Source organism: Phyllostomus discolor, chromosome 14 (assembly GCF_004126475.2).
Source record: "Phyllostomus discolor isolate MPI-MPIP mPhyDis1 chromosome 14, mPhyDis1.pri.v3, whole genome shotgun sequence".
Lineage (NCBI taxonomy): Eukaryota > Metazoa > Chordata > Mammalia > Chiroptera > Phyllostomidae > Phyllostomus > Phyllostomus discolor.
This window is the reverse complement of record NC_040916.2, coordinates 24819535-24838659: the sequence shown is the minus strand read 5'-3', so window position 1 is coordinate 24838659 and position 19125 is coordinate 24819535. Positions and strand designations below refer to the sequence as shown.

Sequence of the window (19125 nt, the reverse complement as noted above, 5' to 3'; positions counted from 1 at the left end):
CAGCAGGTCTCGGGAACGGGGCGCTCATTTGAGGAAGGTTAGGGGCCCTTTCCACACCACACAGACCCCCCAGGTGAGAAAAGAGAGGGACCGTAAGGCCAAGGGGACACCGAGGCACGGAGCGTCGGGGAGCGCTGGCCACACCTGCCCCGGCGCTGGCTCTGGCGCAATCCGGCGCTGGGCTGTTACCTGGACGTGGAAAATGTCATTGAAGATGCAGTGGAACTTCTCATCCAGCAGCGCCTTGACTCTGCTCTGAAGGTTGCTCTGCCGCTCTTTGTAGTGTTTGCAGGTGTCCAGACCTAAGACGTTGGCCATGAGTATCTGGATGGTATAAAAGTTTTGGTGGAAGCTGACCTTAGTCAGTGCGATAGCAATGGTCCTGTTCACAAGAGAGCCGAGAGTCAGGGGGGCGCGCGCAGGGAGCGGCTCCGCGGGAGAGCTCTTACATCGTGTAGTTTTTGAAAGTAACGCAGGTTGAAGGGACGCTCTGACCCTTCACACGCAGCTGTTCCGACAGAAACTCCCCGACTCCATCCAGAAACCCTTCTGCATTCCTGCGTCCCCTCCGTGGCCTGGCTCCACCGGGATCAGAAGCTGCGACAGCTCCCCCGGCTGTCGCTCCTTCTCCCGCGCCGCGGCCCCCACCCCGTGCTGCGGGCCCTGGTGCTCTCCCCCACACTGCCCCTGCCTGGCGTCCTCACGCCGAGCGCGCTGCCTGCACAGGGCTGATGGGTCGAGAGAGGTGCGAATCTTCTCTCCCGCCCCAGTGTTTCAGGGGCTGCTGCTCCCTAGAGGTGTCCGTCTGGACTCCTTTATGTCACATGCAGGACTTCCCAAGTCTTCGCAGTGTCATTGCCGGCCTGTCTCTGCCCGGCAGCCTGCCTTCCACCCCCAGCAACCCGCGCGCCCGGAGCTGTGGACTCTCCAGGCCTCTGCTTCGGAGGCCTCCCCAGCCTGGGGTGTCTCCACACCCACTCGCTGTGCCCCCACCACCTGCAACCTTCCCTGATGCCCTGAGGTCAGGTCACACACCCTCTGGCTCTCGGCTGCCACCTGACCCTATGCGTGCCTCTGGCACTGTCCTCCCCACCGTCCATCGCTACTGCCCCCTCTCTCTTCCACAAGAGCTCCTCCAGGGCAGGAGTCAGCTGTCCTCCATCTGGACATGAAGACCATCCGGAGGGGGGACTCATGTCCTCCCTCCGACCCCCTCAGATCTGCGTGTTGTAGCCCTAACCCCCCGGACTGCAGAGTGGGACCTCATCTGGGGGCAGGGTCACTGCAGATGTAGGGAAGTGGAGGCGAGGAGCAGGGCGGGACCCTAATCCGACGTGACGGGGTCTTTATAAGGGGACATTTGGACTGCACCCAGGGAGAACGCCGGGCCAGGAGCGGAAAGGCAGAGGCGGGGGTGATGCTTCTGCACGTGGGGAGCGCCCAGCGTGGCAGCGAAGCCCCGGCAGCCGGGGGGAAGCCCAGAACAGGCTGTGCCTCGCGGCTGCCGGAAGGAACCCCCCTGCCAACACTGAGCTCTCGGACTTCCAGCCCCCAGCACTCAGAGACAATGCATCGTCCAGGCACAGCGGCTCCGGCAGACGGACACGGAGCACAACAGGCCCTGGGATGTGGAGCTACCTCCCTGAGGGACGGAGTGAAGGGGGCCTGGGTGTCTTCTGGTTATCACAAACTGTCTCCTTCACAACGTTGAAGGGATTTTACACCTGGCCTCTTTCAGGCCTGACGTTTAAAAAGAGTTCAAATGCAGCTAAAAATAACATAAGGCTAGAAGGCGTCCCTCCCCCCTCCCCTCAGCCTTCAGGTCAGGCGGTAGAAGCGCGGGGTCCAGGGCCATCACCCTCTCGGTCCCTGCCCCCGATACCGAACACCAGGCTGACCCGCACACGCAGGGGCTAGGCAGGTTGTCCCCGAGAGAGCCCTGTGGACACGTGTGCTGCGGACACAGGCCAGTGAACGTGCGAGTGCAGGCCCCAGCTGTGTGTCCCAGAGGGAACTCAGGGACCTGTCATTCCCCACTCCTGCTCCCAGAGAGGGCTACAGGGCTTGGGCCAGTGATGGGCAGCGGGCTGGTCACTTTATGGGCTTGTTCTGCAGCCCAGTCTGGTCTCCACCTCAGTTGCGTGGGAAGCTTCACCGCATTGACATATCAGCCCTGTCTGCCAGTAAACCAGGCTCCCTGGGGTCAGCGGGTGTCCCATCTTCTGGGCTCACTGTGGGCATCATTATTTGTGTGTTTGGGACAAGGGTGCAGGGCACCTCATGGTTGAGAGATCGTGCAGGGTTGGCAGAAGGCCAGTTACATCAAGGAGAGGAGCACGAAGGCAGAGCAAGCTTTTCAGGGCATCGGGGTTCTCCGGGCTGACGGGAGAGAAAGGGGCCGCTGCAAGCCACTCACCTGTGGTTCTCACCTTGGGACAGGTACTCGAGGCCCATGAGTATCTGGCTCTTCCCGTAGCCCGGCAGCCCCTCGTACATGAGCACCTGGCTGCAGTTGGATGTCAGGAACTCCTTCATGGTGCTCCGGAAGTAGTTGATCTCTTTCTCGCGCCCTGCCAATTTTGTTTTTTTTTTTAAAGGGGGCAAACTCAGTCAACACAGAAGAGTCTAGAAACGTAAAAAGGCGCACAGCGATAGCACGCCCAAGAAGACCTTCGGAATCCCCTCCCACGGCGTCGTCTGTGGACTTCTGTCGAGGGTTCTGCACTTTAAGATGTTCTAAAAGCTTTTTCTAGAGCGTTCCAGCTAACGACACGGTTTCCTCCCCAGCTCTGACCCCGCATGTCGTGAGGGAAAGTACCCTGGCAATGTGCACTAGAATGCCCACCCAATTTTCGTGCAGAAAACTGGACTTTGCCTGGATTGCGTGACTGGGAATGAAACCAGGGCTGACTCTAATTCTTGTTTTTCTTCTCTATAACACAGAAGTTATCCATAGGTTATTTTGTTAGGAAATACATTTATTACTGTTAGGGCTCCTATATTGAATAATCACAGATAGGATATTTTATTTGCAATTATTTTACTTCTGTGAAGGGAAGTTGCCTGCTGTACATGAGAAACTGTGCACCCTGGCTGGTGTGGCTCAGTGGACTGAGCACCGGCCTGCGAACTGGAGGGTCACCAGTTCGGTTTCCAGTCAAGGTGCACGCCTGGGTTGTGGGCCAGGTCCCCGGTCGGGGGCGTGCGGGAGGCAACTGATCAATGTTTCTCTCCCACTTTTTCTCCCTCCCTTCCCCCTTCCCTAAAAATAAATAAATAAAATCTTTTATAAATTAAAAAAAGCATATACTCACTAAAGAAAAGATGGTAATTTAGAAAAGGCAAAGAAGAAAATAAAAGTCAGCTGACATTGCAGCCCTGTCACTGTTATTTTGTGAGCATTTAAATTATGCCACAGGGCCTTTGCTGGTGTGGCTCAGTGGGTTGAGTGCTGGCCTGGGAACCAAGGAGTTGTGGGTTCAATTCCCAGCCAGGGCGCATGCCTGGGTTTTGGGCCATGTCTCCAGTAAGGCGCCTGCAAGATACAACCACACACTGATGTTTCTCTCCCACTCTCTCTCTCTCTCCTCCTTCCCCCCTCTAAAAATAAATAAACAAAATAGTTTAAAAAAATTATGCCACGGGATGCCCAGATCAAAATCTGAAAGCTAGCCATCTCTCAGCAATTCTGTCAAAAGAGCCGGGGACTCCTTTGGGGCCGAACCTTGCCTTCTGGACAGATCACTGTGGAGGGCCCCGGGCATTCTCTGTTGATTAACGGAAGGCGTGTGTAATTAGATGACGTTATCATGCCATTTATTTGGGAAGGGGGGAAAGATCGGCATGTGGGGGTTCCCTGAGCACCCCCACACTCGTTGGTCTGAGTGGTGTTCGCAGGTGCATTGGTGAGGATTCCCAAGGCTGCAGACCCGTCACTGACTGGTGTACGTTTCCGTGTGTTTCGCTACAGTTCAAGAGAGGAGTCTGAAAGTCAAGGCCGGTACCTACCCAGCAACGGGTAGCACTCGTTCCTGTTGCCGACGAGGTACGCCATCCCGAACATGCTGGCGGGCGGGAGGGGAGAGAGCGGCGTCAGAGCCCGCCGTCCTGAGAGCACGCGGCAAGTAAAAGTTCGAGCTTATCCGCGTGGCCCACAGAGATGCCCAGCGGGGAGGGGGCCCCGTTCTGAGTGCACGGCCTCTGAGCAGTGTCCCTCGGGCTCTCAGAACCGGGGGCGGGACGGGGCCTCCCACGCGTCGCGGTGTCAGCAGGAAGCAGAGAGGGGAAGGGTCTGGGGCCCAGGCCTCGGTCTGGGAGGAGCAGACTCCGGGGCCAGAGGCTGGATTCGCAGCCGGGACGGCCGGCTGGGCCGCTCCCCGGTTCCCCCTTCCCTCCCGAGGAGCCGTGGGCAAGGCAGCGCCCACACTCACACTTTCTCGTTCAGGCCCAAGCACTGGTAGACGGGCCCGGGGTCCACCACGCCTTTCATGATCTTCTTCGGGAGCTCCTTGAAGAAGTAGGCCGGCAGGTTGCTGCAGTTGTAGGTGACCAAGTCGCAGGTCACGATGCCCGGGTAGTACATCATCATTCTGGCCGCGATGTTGACCTTCTGACCAATGACTGCAGCAGGAGGGGAGGGCAGAGGGCAGGGAGCAACGGCCACTGCGCCCACAGTGACCTGAGACGCACTGTCCCCAAGGGGCACTTTAGCCTCTACGCCCTCTGCCTCTCGGGGATGATGTAAGCCTCGCCTCGCACTGCCCTACTCAGCTATTGGGAATCTGCAGGCAGTTAACTCGCTCTGCTGTTGCAACGTCGGCCCTGGGGGCGGGGTCTGCGGAGAGGAGGAGGGCCCCTCTACTGGACAGCCCTGCACTGGGGTCAGCACAGGCCTCAGGGCCCTCAGGGGAGCTGTCCTCAGTCTCCGGCGACAAGGCGGACAAGCAGGAGCTCGGGCCTGGGCCCCTGACCTCCAAGTGAGGCACAAGTCTTTGTCCGCGTGTGTCTGGGCATGCACTTCGTCATTGCGTTTTGTTTTTGAAATGAGCCGCCTCCATCTGGTGACGGCTTCAGAGTGAGCGAGGGGGCGGGAAAGGGTGTGTGGGTCAGGCCGGTTCCGGGCCGTCTCGGTGGGGCGTGCACCATGGTGCACAGATGCGGGCGCCGGGCTACGCGGGGCTGGCCCCCAGCTCTGCCTCTTCCTAGTGCGCTAGCAATTACTTGGACCCTCCCACGCCCCAGTCTCCTGCTCTGTACACTGGGGACAACAGTGCCGATCTCAGCCGGGAGCTGGTGGGGATTCCTGAGTTAGCACGCGTGCACCGCTTCCAGCGGGGCCTGGCCGCCCGCGAGCCCTCGGTCAGCAGTGCCACCAGTGAGGCACCGACTGCACCGCAGACTTAAATACTTCTGATCCAGGCGCTCCGGAAAAAGACCTGTTTGTTATGGCCACACGCGAGCACACAGTCCCGAGAACCTTCCTGTGCCCACCGCCCGGCCCCAAAGCCGTCAGCCCACAGCCAACCGGCCGCGGCCGCGGCCCCACCCACTCTCCACGCCGCAGCAGGTGGAAGGAAATCTCAGAAATGGCGTCATTCCTGGCATAATCATTTCAGTGTTTCAGAGGTGATGTCTCTGAACCTCTGAAGCCCCAGCGGGGCTGCAGAGGAAGGCGGCAGAAAGAGCAGTGACACCCTGAGACGACAGCTCGACAGCTCCCTGCCGTTCTCTGTTGAGGTTAGCACTACCCGCCCGTGACGCCAACAGTCACAGCTTGTAAGTAGCGGTCCTCGCCCATCCCGGGCGCTAAGAAGAGTCATGTTTCACATGGACAGGAAATCGCTCAGAAAGGCCCCTCACTCCCCCCTCTCTCTCTCGACTCCCTCTGTCTCACGCAAAGCCCCAGAACGCCCACGGTGCAGCCACCGCGTCTGTGGGCAGAGCCGCACGGCTCGGCTCCGGCTGGAAGACGGCACACTTGCTGAGGGCAGGGCCCACGCCTCACTCCTTCTGTCCCTCCCCCACGCCCGGGGGCAGGGCCCGGTGTGTGCCGGAAGGTGAGTGGGGACAGGCCGGCCCAGCTCACCTGTGTACTCATGCCTCACCGTGTGTCCCACGATGCCACAGAAGACAGTCCCGCTGGTCACGCCCACGGAAACGGTGCTGGCCCCCGGCAAGACGAGGGTTGTGGGGAAAGAGAGGCAGTGAGCCGGGGGAGGGGGTTAGGGTGATGAAGGGGCGGGGAGGGGTGGGAGGGGATGTTCAGTCGATTACTCCCTTCCCTTTGGACTCAGTTCAGGGCAGCTGCACGTGGCCTGGAGGGATGAAGAGTTCCAGACCCCAAGCTAGGTTCTCAGAAGTGGTAACCCCTCCGTTCACTTTTCTGCTACTTTTAAGTATTCGTCTGAGCTATTCCTCTGGCAAGTAACCTCTCGTCACCGGGAAGGACTAGTTGGAGACGATGGAACTCTCTGCTACTGTTGCAAAGAACCAGCCATTGTATGTAACTCAGGAGAGGTGTGTGGCATCACGATCCGCCCTTGCAAACACATTCCCCGCACAGAGAGATGACTGAGGGCTGCAACACTTAGGGAGGGTGGGGGTGACCCGTGACAGCTGGCCGGGGCAGGGCTGCGGGTCAGGGTCACTGGGATGCTGGGACTGGGGGAAGCCTGAGGGCGCCAGCCCCGGGGGCTGCGGCCAGGGCTGCGGACCGCAAACCTCCCGGCACCAGCTGTCCTGTGAGCGGGCCCAGCTGAGGCCCCGGCAGCCTATCCAGTTCCAACCCAAGGACCCGTTTCATCCCCCGGTTCTCAGAAACCGGCTCAGGACTCCGACGGGGTGTGAGGCGTTTGGCTCTATCAGGCAGCAGGCCGGAAGCACAGAGACACCCAGTCGGCTTCTCCACAAACGTGGCACACGCCGGCCTTCGAGGTGTGTCCTTTCTCCCCCTCGCCTTCCCCACCCCGTCCTACTGCGGCAGAGCCGGGGGTGCCCTCTCCTGCCCTCCTGGCCCCTGTCCTGGCTCCCCGTATCCCGCAGAAGGGCCAGGGACCGGCAGATGCGAGCAGGAGCTGCACTCACTAGATTTTGTGCACCTGAGAGCAGAAGTCAAATATGTCCACAGCGCTCTCCAAGGCGTGAGCCACCTCGTCGGGCGCCTTCTCCCCGGGGAACCCGAAGACGCAGAGGAAGGAGCAGCCCTGTGAGGGGACAGAGGCGGCACATGGCAGGTGGGCGCGGCTCCCTTTCCGGACCAGGCTCCCTCGGGAGCTCCCGCGCCCCTGCTCTATTTTTAGCCAACTTCAGGTAACTCCTGGTGCAGCACCTCCGGCACGGCTGCAGCCCGGGAAGGGCTGGCTGCTTTGGCTCCAGAGACAATGGGTGGCGCTGAGCTATTTGTGTGAGTGCGCCTGTCTGGTTTCTCTCTCTGTCTGGTGGCCAAGGTCACGGGCTGCACGGTGCTGAGCGTAAGTCTAAGAAACAGCCCTCCCTCCCTCCCTCCCTCCCTCCCTCCAGCGTCCCTGGGCCCGAGCCCAGACTTCAAACCTCGGGCAGGTCCCCACCCCGGGCGCCCGCTCACCTTGTCAAACATGAAGACTTTATTGATTTGGCCTCGGAAGAACCGCACGACGGAGTTGATGTGCACGGAGGCCTCCTGGATGGCCGGGCCTAGCACCTCGGGTTTGTTCTGGTCCTTGAATATCAGGTTCACAAACACGATGGTCACCGGGCGCAGCTCAGACAGGTACCCCCGAAGCTGTTTGTCGTCAATCTGCCAGGCAGAGAGAGACTTTCCTCAGCGTCTGTCCTTGGCTGGGGGCGGGGAGGGGGGGGTCTTGCTTCTCAGCCTCACCCCACCCCCCATGAGAAATGATCCCTGGGTGGGAAGGAGCCCGTGGAGGTCCCCTGGGGACACGGAAGCCGCCGGGCTGTGTGAGTGGGCACAGCAGGGCAGGGCCGGCCCAGAGTGGAGCAAGTGGAAGTGAATTCACCAGCAAAACCTGTTGCAACGGGAACTCACACATCTGCTGATTTGGGGAAGCGACAGCCCCCTGGGCCCTGCCGCTGCTCCTCCATGCCGACCGGAGCCCTCACAGCAAGAGAGAACCACCACTCCTTGGGGCTGCTTTGCAGCTTAGGGATGAGACTAGCGCAACTACGGAACTCAACCTTAGATGTCCACAGCCTGGTGCCTTCTGACGTATTTTCATATCCTGTCCTGCTTTGTCCTCTGGTGAAATGAAATCCGCTTTGCTAGCCCCTCTGCCTGACTAGATGGCTGAGGCGGGGACGAATACCGCAGGTCTTCCAGGGTCGCCTGGGGAGACGGCTGCAGACCAGAACCCCAACCTCCAGACGCCTAGCCCGATGTTCCATCCGCCGCACCGCGGCACCGTGCATCCCTGGCCTCCCTGGCCTCCCTGGGACTCCATGGTGTGGTTCACTCAGCTCCCCCTGCCCTCCAGGGACGGGGTTCCCCGGTCATCCCGCCTGCCCGGCTTCATTCTAGACTCGTGTGGAATTAAGTGCATGGCAAATCGATGGAGGAAAACCATCGCATTTTTTCCCTTCCCCAAACAGCACAGAAGGGTCAGATTACCCACAGACCATGGAAACACACCTTCCTGCCAGAAAAGGGGACTGCGAGGCCAGGGGTGAGGGGGGGTGAGCGAGGGGGAGGGGCATTGAGGGGGAGGGGATAGCCCACCACACGTCCTAACCAGCTGGGACGGTCCTGCTCTCGTCAAAGACAACGTAATTATTTCAAACTAACCAACATGACGGTTTTTCAAACAAATTCATGACATAATCCAAATTAAACACATGGACAACATTAATTGCCGAGTATTAAAATCTATCATACAAAATGATTACATAATTAGAGACTACTCTATCGGACCCCGTGGCCTGGGTTTTGGTTTGGAACGGGCAAGCACACGTCCCTCAGGCGCCCTGTGCCCTGGGGACAGGCGGCCTCGGGCAGGGGCGCAGGGCTTGCCCTCTGTGTCCCTTCAGCTCCCTGGGGACAGAGTGAAGGACAAGATGGAGTCACCACGGCCAAGCCAGCAAAACTCCTTAGCTCAGGATGGGATGAAAGTTGAGGAATAGGCTGGATGTTACCTTAACCGGCCTAAGGAATCGAACTTGACAGTTGTGCACCAACACCGTAGACACAGCATAAACGCTACAGAGCGCCCTCTGCAGGTGCTGCTGGGAAGCTCCCCGCCCAGACCCCTGACCCCAGAAGACCGTGATCTCGGACCAACGGCAGAGGCTAAGAACGCAGGATTTCTTTGGTTCAAGGATGTGCCTTCTTTTCACTCGGAGGGCTCTCCGCTTACTCTTTTCTTCAGAACAAAAGGGGAAATCTTGGGGGCTGGCCGTAGTCCTGGGAATTCTAATTATCTGTGTTGTTAACTTTCGAAGCTTAAGATCTAGGGCGAGCGACTCGGAGAAGCGGCAGACCGCTGTTCGCCCACGCGGGACCTCTCCATGTGGTGGCGCCTGGAAAGGGTGGCCTTGGGTTCTACCAAGCTTGGGACAGCTCTGGTTTGCCCCATTGTGGAAGACGCCCATCCTGGTGTATGTCTGTTGTCACAGTGTAATGAGGAACGGTGGCCCCTAACTCTGAAATGTGTCCTGACGTGAACAGTACATTTCGCAGCTCCCTGCACGTGGAGAATGCCAGGCCACCCCTTACCTCAACGTAACGGATGACCAGCTACGGTGTTCCTGATCTTCCCAGCTGTCCAAGGCCCCCAGCACCCCAGAGCCAGCACATTAAGGGAAGAACGTACCTGCTTCAGTATGCTTTCCATCAAATACTTTTGCAGGGACAGCTCCAGTTGAGGGTCAGACTCCAGCATGCAGGCGAGCCTCAGGAGGTCTAAAAGGACAAAGGGGGGTGGGCTCAGAAAGGGAGGCCAGCCCTGTGGTGCGGGGAGGGGCGCCTCCCAGCCCCCACTCCCTGGGGCAGTGTCATCCCAGGTCAGCCGGGGGACGCCGAGTGGCTAAACAGGATCGAGGGAAATCCAGAGAGAAGTTCTCGGAGGTTGTGGGTCTTCCCAGAACCCAACGGCCTGTGGCTCAAAGCCCCGTCCTAACCGTCGGGTGCTGGGGCTCGGGGAGGGGGGCTTCCCCTCCTCACTGGGCCTAACACTGTCACCGCAGGTGGTGGGAATGGACAGATGAGGGGACAACGGGAGTGGACGACGGTGACAGAGTGAAGGCGGCGATGGGGCTGAGGGACCAGCAGGAGAAAGATTCAGGAGGCTGGCGGCTTATCGCGGGAGGGAGGCTCTGCTTGGCCAAAAAGTCCACCCAGGCCACCGAGCCCCCCGGTTCCAAACCGGCCCCAGGCCTCCTCAGCCTGGGCTGGGTTTACCGTGCTGCCCCGCCAGGCAGGTCAGCTCTGGCTCCGTGTGTCTCTCCCCGCGCTTCACCCCCCACCCTGCTAATGCATCTGGACCTCTGCCCTAGTTTGCAGTTCTCTGGAAGGAAACTATCTGCTGTGTTAAATACATGGCCTGCTTTGTCACGTAAAGTTTGTTCGTGTCCCTGAAATCGTCTTCTTTCATCGTTTTCTCAACAACACATTCCCGTCGGGGCGTCCGTCTGCCATCCGGCGGGGCTGGCCCGTGGGAGGTTTCTGTGCGAGTCCACGGCGCACGCAGGTCAGAGGTCGGGGCTGCGCTCTGGCAGCTGGGGCAGGGCCGTGGGGGAGGCAGGCACCTTGTGAGATGGCGAGTCGGGTGCCCTTATGTTTCGTGTCCCCGGCGCCCGCTGTCCTCCCCCTCGCCCCAGCCCTGCTGGGGGCCACAGGGCGTTAGGCAGGGATGCCTGCTCTCCGAGAGGCGAGCAGGGGAACTAGAGGGTCAAGGGCAGCCTCTGGAGTCACCACCATCTAGGGCTTGGACGGGTGAAAGCAAAACCAGGGGAGATATTCCTGAACCTGAGCAAAGCAGCGAAGATAGTGTCCAGAGAAAGAGAGTAATCTAGGGCCAGCCACCGAGGGGGAGGCCCAAGGACAGGCCGCCTGGCTCAGTCATCCCGAGCTGTGGCATGAGCAGTCTCCACAGATGGGCGGGGAGAGGGGCGAGGGGCTAGGTGTCGGGGGACTTGCGCTAGAAGCCCAGGTGCGCCCACGGCCCTGAGGCGCCTGGGCCCGAGTTCACTGGGCGGGTAAAGACGGAAGAGACTGGAAAGCAGAGGGGGCTGGGCCCCTGGCTCCTCTGGTGAGAGGCCTGGGGGCGGGGTGAGGCTCAGAGGGAGGCAGGGGTTCTCGTCCGTGGGGAGGGGGGGCACTTACTTTTGTGGTCGCCAGAAGGGTAATAATCCATGAACATCATACACTTCAGGAAAAACTCATCGAAGTTGAAAGTCGGAGGTAGTTTTAGGAAATTAACCTAAGTTAAAAAGAGGGAAGGTTTCGGTTATTCGGGGGGTTGCCTGGCCCTTGGGGGGCACTCTCTCGGCACAAAGGACAGGGAGCGGGCTTCTGAGTGCCTGGGACGTGGTAAACAGGCGGCACTTAAACAGTGCAGGTCTGCGACTGGACGTGGTTACATACACCGCCGCTCCAATGGGTGGTTAAGCTGGCAGTCTCAAGTGTATGCACGGAGGGCCGTCCCAGGGGCCAGACGGGGCTGACCGGTGCACTCCTCCACTTCTAGAACTTTTTTTTCTTGCCTTTCATCACATTGTAATTCAAATAAAACCTGCTTAAACTGTGCACCACTTCTTTCTCGAGAAAGGGGCAAAGGGGTCGATGCCCAAAAAGGTACTGGAAACGTCCCCGGGCGTGGGACTCATGTCAAGGTCACGAACCCCGCGGCAGGATACGCAGGGAATGGCACGACCTCGTTCCTGTGGCATTCTTGCCCCCAAACGGACAACCTTGGTCGGATAATGAGAAAAGGCCAGAAACACCAAAGGGAGGGACGGTCGACCAAGTGACCCATCGGCACTCCTCTCAGGCGCCCAGGTCAGAGAAGACGGGGACACGGAGGCACTGCGGTTGCCGCCGGCCGCAGGGGACTCGGCGAGGACAGCAGTGGCTGCGGGGCGAGGCCTGGGCTAGGACCGGGAGCACCCCGAGGACGACGCTGGCGGGAAAGCCGGCGGGGCCCACGCAAGCCTCTCGTTAGCGAGCAGCCCCGCGCCAGCGCTGCTGTTCTGGGTTTGCCTCCCGCTCGCTGGCTGGGCAGGACGGTGCCACTCGGGGAGGCTGGGCAAAGGAAACGGGGACTCTCTGCTATTTCTGAACTTTCTCCGTGAGTCTAACACGAATGAACCATCACCACCATCCTGAGAGGTGTGAGGAGTCGCTGCAGACGGGGGACAGGGCGAGGCGACAGGCGAGCAGGAGCGCGAGGGGGCGGGTGTCCGGCTGCGCGCTAAGGCGCAGTGGGCGCCTCATCCTCGCCAGTATCCCTCCGCCCCTTCGCGCCGTCCCTGCCCCGCACAGGCTCTGCGAGCACAGTTCTCTCGTGGGCCGCATCCCAGGCCAGCTGCGCGTCCAGTCCGTCTTCCAGGGAGCTTCACGGCGGTCCCACCTGGCAGGGCCACCCGAACAGTCTCCTCGCCCCAGCGATCCCTCGCCCCGAGCTAAGGAGGGAGCGGAGTGGTGCGGGTGAGGGCCAACGGCAGCCTTCAGAATGAGGACCCTCTGCTCCTAGGGCCTAGCCGGGGGGCGTTTCCCCTTCCTGAGGCCGGCACTAGCCCCCTAGGAGGCCTCCAAGACCTCAGTTACCACGAGAGGCCGGGCCCTGTCCCCTGGCACGCAGCCGCCTTGGCTCCCCGCGGAGGAGGCGTCTCTGCACTGAAGCCCCGGACGTCTGCCCCAGACTGAGCACCCCCCACCACCCCCCACGCCGGGGCTGCAGTCCCGTGTTCACGGAACCTGCCTTCCCCGAGGCGCGGAGGCCCCTGGCACAGCCCCGCAGAACTCCCTGCGGGGGACGGCGTCCCGCCCACCTTCACTGCTCTCTGATCCGGAATCCTCTCGATCTCGATCATGTTGCGGTCGCAGAGCTGCCAGCAGTTCGGCGACAGAATAACGTCGTTCATCTGCGCCATGTTCTGCGCCAGGCGCACGTCGTCCACCGCCTGGCCGGTCACCAGGAAGAAGTTCCGCGTCTCGTCCCCGAAGACCAGCATGGTGATGTGGCCGGCGGCCAGTCCTGGCGAGGGGGCGAGCGGCGACGGGTCGGCACGGGCGCCCGGCGGCTCCCCGGCCGCGCGGCTTCTCGGGGACGCCACAACCTTGGGGTGACAGTGCCAGCCGAGAGCGACACCCGGCCTCCACAGTGTCACGTTGCGGTCAGAGAAAGCCTCCGCCGGGCGTGGGCCTTCCCAGCCGCCGCCTGTCCCGGAGGGGGGGCGCCAGCTGCCTGTTCTCATCTCCCTGGGACATGCGCCCCCTGTCGGTGACCCCCGGAGGTCTCCCCGGCTCCTCCGGAGCTCACCTATCTTGACTCGGACATCCAGGCCTTCCGACTCCTGGGCCCCGAACAGCTGGTGGATCTCCAGGCTGCACTTGACCACCACCGTGATGATGTTCTTCAGCTGCTTCCGCTCCACCTTCCACAGGGCCAGTAGTGCGTCCCCTGGAGGGAACAGGCGCACCGGGCGGGGCTCGTGACCTGCCCTGGGGATCCGCCGGCTGTGCGTGGCAGCTGCACACAAGCCTCCCGGAGCCCTGGCCCTGGCCACCGCCGCCTCTGAGGGGCCTCCTGTGTCAGGGCGCAGGCCCCCCTGCCACCCGTTCCCGCCCCCCTGGGCTCAGGGAGTCCCCATACCTGCAAATTTCAGGATGTCTCCTCCAAAAAGCAACACCTCTGTGGGGGGGAGAAAAAAGGAAAAAGAAATTAGGAATCAAACACTGACTATGTAAAGCTAACACAAAGAACCCGTTCTTCCCCCACAGCGCAGAAACTAGGCCAAGAGGACAGCAGCAGTGCGGAGGGGAGACTGGTCCTGAAGCCGTCCTCTCCGACAGGCCACCCCGAGCCGCCGGGGGTCTCCTGCGTGAGTGCATTGAACCAGAGGGCGGACACGCCCTGTCTCTGTGAGTGGGAAGGGAAAGTAGGAAAGGAGGGGCGCCCACCTGCTCCTGTGGGACTGGCAGGCTCCTCGCCGCCCCAGACTCGCCCTAGGAGCTGGGTGGGGCATGAGTGACCGGGGCGAGTGGACCCTGCCTGGGGTCTGCAGAACCGGGAGCCGGGAGACCGGGAGACCGGGAAGCCGCAGCCACGGCCAGGTCGGGCTTTGTCTGTCACCGGCTCGAGTTTCTTTACTGGGGGTTGATGACGTGAACGGATGCTGTTTTCCGTCTTACTGACGCCTCAGCACAGGTGTGTTGAAGGCCGTGTGCAAGTGGGAGCGAAGAAGGGTGAGACGGAGTCTCTGCGTCCCCAGAGCGTTGCGCTCCGTCCGGTGGCTGACCGAGGAGCCGAGACCCCGATGGGAGATGAGACCCCGAGTGTGCCACGAGAGAGTGAATCCTGTTCTCCTCGAACAGTCCATGTGAGTAGCGCCCGCAAGACCGTGGGCAGAGGTGGAGAAGGAGGCCTGGCTTCTCGGCTGGCTCCGCGTGCCTTGGAGCCCGCCGTCAGGGCACACATTACGGAGGACCTTCCCGCGAACCACTCACCTGTTCATTTAGCATCCTCCTCGTGCCTACCTTCGGATTGTACTATTGCTAGCTTCGTGGGGTTATCGGACACCGCTAAAGGCATCCCTACTGCACGGCTCTTTTTAAAGCAGCCTCTGGCTCACCCTTCGATGAGTGCAGACCAGTCTATCCCTCGGATACCGTGTACCAGTGAGGGCCGCACCCCTCCACGTGCGCTGTGCTGTGTGCAGAAACCCTGGCTCCCTGCTCATTTCCTGGGGGACAGACACAGGGCCCAGCAGCGGTGCGCCATTGGGTCATCACCGACACACGCAGACAGGCGGGGAACTGGCAGCGTCCTTGCCGGGGCGCGGGGACACTCACTCTCCACTATGGCGCTGATGTAGTGGTTGAGGATCTCCACCAGCTGCTCGGCCCCGCGGTCCATGTACATGGCCGTGCTGAACTTCTCAGTCATGGCCGTGAAGCCTGTAACAGAAGGGCAGGCAGTCGCCTTGGCTGCTGCAGCCCGACAGAGGCGGGTGAAGAGGGCGCCCTGGCGGGCAGTGGGCAGGGCTGCTCCTTAGAGGTTGGTGTGGCCGGTCCAGTGCCAGCCACGGGACCTCCGCCATCTCTGCTTCTGACCGGACGGGCCAGGGACGAGCGCCAGCACCGCCTCCCTCTGGGTTTCTCAGCTTGCACAGGAATGGCTACACTTCCTTCGACGAGTCTAGAACGTCCATCCCTTGGTCGTGACAATGCACACCACTCAGACGCCTCGGGAGCCATGGCCCGTTTACTGGGACGATGGGAGCGACATGCAGAGAGGGACCGTTTCTTGAGGTCACTTCTGCCTGGGACGTGCGTGCAGCGTGGGGGCTGACTCAGTGACCTCGGCGCCGGGGCACGGGAGCCTGAAGTTCCAGGTGTGGGGCTTGGGCGTCGTAACCCAACGGCCACCTGTGAGCGGACGGGCTTGGTGGGCGAAGATGCTTTCTCGGGGGGAGTATCTGCTCTCAACGGCACAAAAAGCTCGACAGTGCAGCCCCACTCCTCCATCCAGCTCTGCCCATTGCTCACCCAGGTTTGACATCTCTCGCGCACTTGCCTGAAATATCCACAAACATCAGGACGCCGTCGAAATATTCCACAGAGGGCCGCGCCGGGGAGAAGTCCCCGTAGAGGATGAGGTCCGGCAGGTGGGCCGCTATTCTGATGATGGTCCGGTCCTTCAGCTCTTCTCGCCGAGCGGTCATGTTCAAGGCCACGGGCGGGGCTCAAGGGCGCGGCGAACGGTCCCCAGACAGACCTGGAGAGAAAGACGGAGGATGGAGGAGATCCGATGGGGACTCGTTCTCTCCCGTCCCTACTTCAGTTCCCCGATCGGCTTCTGCCGGCCCCGCGCACAGCTCGTTCGAGCTCTGGAGCGGCGAGGGGGCCTGGGCGATGGGGTCGCACCCCGGAAGGGCCGGCTTCCCGCGGGAGAATGAGGCACTGCCCTGAACGGCTGACCGGTGGCAGGCAGCGCGTGAAGCGGTGTCTTAGAGTGAAGAAAAGCATTTTTTTCCTTAGCTTCAAATTGGGGAAAACATCGGTATAGTTAGTGAACAAACTTTAAATGGTGTAGCAACCTCTAAAACTGAGTATTAAACATTAGGTGTTACATAACCTTTCAAAGGAAAAGCTCTGGTGAACTCGAATTTAAAAAGTGAACACAAGATAGAAAGAAAACCTTATAGCTAAGTTTTTTTTAAGATTTTATTTATTTATTTTTTTAGAGAGGGAATGGAGGGAGAAAGAGAGAGAGTGAAACATCAATGTGCGGTTGCTGGGGGTCATGGCCTGCAAGCCAGGCATGTGCCCTGACTGGGAATCGAACCTGCGACACTTTGGTTCGCAGCCCGCGCTCAATCCACTGAGCTACGCCAGCCAGGGCTAAGTTGTTTTTTTGTTTGTTTGTTTGTTTGTTTTTAAAGCAGCATTAAGCCACAGCATGTACCAGGGACAGGCAATAGATAATGAGTAAATCAAATGATTTCAGACAGAGAGTTTGACAAGTGCTACGTGAACTCACGAGAAAAGTGTGAGAAAACAGAGTGCCTGGAATGAGCTGAGACCGAGGAAACATGAGGAAGTTAAGAGAAACTAGAGGGACGTTTAGGCTCTATGGAAAGCAATTCACAGAAGAGGAAAAAGGACAGAGCTTAACTAGGATGTGCTACGCACTTCCTCTTGGGCTGCTGCCTTCTCCCCTGGGGAGAGTTGGAAAGTGTAACAAAGACGGCTGAGAAAGAACTGACGTCCAAGAGAAGGAAGTAGCGATATAGTGCCCAGTCATTCAAAACACAGTCTAGTAGCCAGTCCCCCGAAACCTACATCCACAAACACTGAAAGGACAGCAATCCTGCCGGTAATGGCGAGAGATAACGGAGAACGAAAGCTGGGCTAGAGAACGGGAGGGGTCCTGAATTCTGGAAGATGAGGCTCTCTGGGGATCCCAGAAAACACGGCTGGTAAACACGGTGTATCAGTCGGCACAAGCCTGGTTTGGCCTCATTAACGAGTAACACCAGAACCTCAGGGACTTGGAACACCGAAGGCTCATTCATCTCTTGCTCATGCTAGGTGTCCGTTGCAGGTTGGCTGAGGTCCTGCTGCACTGCTGGACCCAGCCTTCACTTGGGGACCCGGGCCGGGACCCGTGGGCTGCCAAGACAGTGGGGAAAGAAGATCCAGGGGGCAGACTCATTCCTGAAGTGTTCTCCTGGAAGTGACATAGTTCACTGCCACTCACACGGCATCGGCCAAAGCAAGTTACACAGATACCGCTAACTTCCGGTGGGTGGGGAAGTGCAGTCCTACTGTATGTGCAGGGGGAGAGGGGACTCCCATGTCTGTGAACAGCCTTGACTGTGGGCATACCTGGCGCCAGGTGAGCACTGAGCTCAGCAAGAGGTGATTAACAGGGGTCAAAGGGGATTCAGAGAAAAGAGCAAACTAGCCTAGTTTCTTCTTTTAGAGAGCTGTTAAACGTTTAAATCAAGAGAACACTACACAACTTGACTTTCACAAGGCATCTGGCTAAATTTCTCACACCCTGTGGGTAAGATACAAATTATAAGAGTGACGAAAATATCGTTAGCTGGTTACCAACTAGGCCTGAAGGATATTGGTTTTCCTGTTCCACCCTCCACTCAGAGCAAGCCCTCCCGGGCACGCCAGGGGGTGTGGGTAGAGACAAAACCAGAAGGGGAGCCGAGGTGGCAAAGGACACAGTCAGGACCTCAACATAGCTTAAATAGCAGAAATAATCAAATTTCAGAAGAACGAATGCAAAGTGCTGTGTTTAGAATTTTAACAGAATCAAATGCATGAACATATGGCGTGGGAAACTAGATTTCCTGCAAATTCAATGCGTCTTTTAAGAAGCTCTTACATTGAAGCGTAACACGCAGAAAATGCACAATTCAAAGTGTGCAGCTCGGTGAGCTATTTTCTTTTTTTCTTTTTTTTTTATTTTTTAAAAATATTTTATTTATTTATTTTTAGAGAGGGAAGGGAGGGAGATAGAGAGAGAGAGAAACATCAATGTTCAGTTGCTGGGGGTTATGGCCTGCAACCCAGGCATGTACCCTGGCTGGGAATCGAACCTGGGACACTTTGGTTCCCAGCCCGCGCTCAATCCACTGAGCTACGCCAGCCAGGGCTCGGTGAGCTATTTTCCAGTGAACAGGACCATGTCACCCCTCCTTGTGTCAAGAAGGAGAGCCCTTCCCGCACCGTAGGGTTCCCTTCATGCCCTCTCCCAGTTCCCTCTCACTGTCCCCAAAGGTATCCACTTTCAATTTCTAACATGACAGACCACCTTCACCAGCTTTTAAACTTTATGTAAATGGGGTTATACTCTATGGATTCTTTTGTTTTTTTCCCCTCGAGTGTTTGCGGCACCCATCCATGTTGCTGTGCGTGTATATCAAGTCCTGTCCCTTTTCAGTGCTGTATAGTATTTCGCCACCTGACTATACATAACGCATTTATCCATTCTACTACTGACCTCTGGATTGTGTCCAGTTGTAGGCTATCAGGACTAAGGCTGCTAAGGACATTCTTGTACATGCGTGTTGGTGAACATATGTATGCATTTTGCTTAGGCAAACACCTGAGTGGAATTACTGGGGTGTAGGATATACACATATTGAACTTTTGTAGATCCTGCCAATTTTCCCAAGAGGTTGTACCAGTTGACACCCCACACGTAAGGTGCGGGAGTTCAGAGCTCTACATCCCAGCCAGCACTCGCTAATGTCAGCCTTTTTCCATGTTAGCCATCTCGGTAGGTGAGTGGTGGTCGGTGGTTTTGTTTCCCTGGTGGCATTAAGGACATTAAGTACCTTGCACACGTGCATTGGCCATTTTGATGCAATGCAATCCTAGGCTGCGTCGCAGCGCTCAAATCTGATCCAGAGCATTGGGTTCAGTTCTGCCTGTTTTATGTGAAGTTCACTGAC

The 19125-nt window shown here is 58.8% G+C and overlaps 1 protein-coding gene across 1 annotated transcript in view; it reads right to left on the bottom strand.

Annotated features, from left to right (window-relative positions):
- The window catches only part of ADCY10 (adenylate cyclase 10), a 39480-nt gene extending 23571 nt beyond the window's left edge, over nucleotides 1–15909 (bottom strand). The window contains exons 1-14 of the mRNA XM_036015284.1: nucleotides 15726–15909; nucleotides 15002–15106; nucleotides 13803–13841; nucleotides 13470–13610; nucleotides 12979–13184; nucleotides 11312–11408; nucleotides 9801–9889; nucleotides 7583–7774; nucleotides 7084–7202; nucleotides 6086–6162; nucleotides 4431–4620; nucleotides 4009–4064; nucleotides 2417–2570; nucleotides 190–382 (exon numbers count right to left, since the gene is read on the bottom strand). Of these exons, the coding sequence (XP_035871177.1) occupies nucleotides 190–382; nucleotides 2417–2570; nucleotides 4009–4064; nucleotides 4431–4620; nucleotides 6086–6162; nucleotides 7084–7202; nucleotides 7583–7774; nucleotides 9801–9889; nucleotides 11312–11408; nucleotides 12979–13184; nucleotides 13470–13610; nucleotides 13803–13841; nucleotides 15002–15106; nucleotides 15726–15873 (1806 nt within the window). The 5' untranslated portion in view covers nucleotides 15874–15909. The remainder of the gene's footprint in view (nucleotides 1–189; nucleotides 383–2416; nucleotides 2571–4008; nucleotides 4065–4430; nucleotides 4621–6085; nucleotides 6163–7083; nucleotides 7203–7582; nucleotides 7775–9800; nucleotides 9890–11311; nucleotides 11409–12978; nucleotides 13185–13469; nucleotides 13611–13802; nucleotides 13842–15001; nucleotides 15107–15725) is intronic.
- Between the last annotated feature and the right edge of the window lie 3216 nt (nucleotides 15910–19125).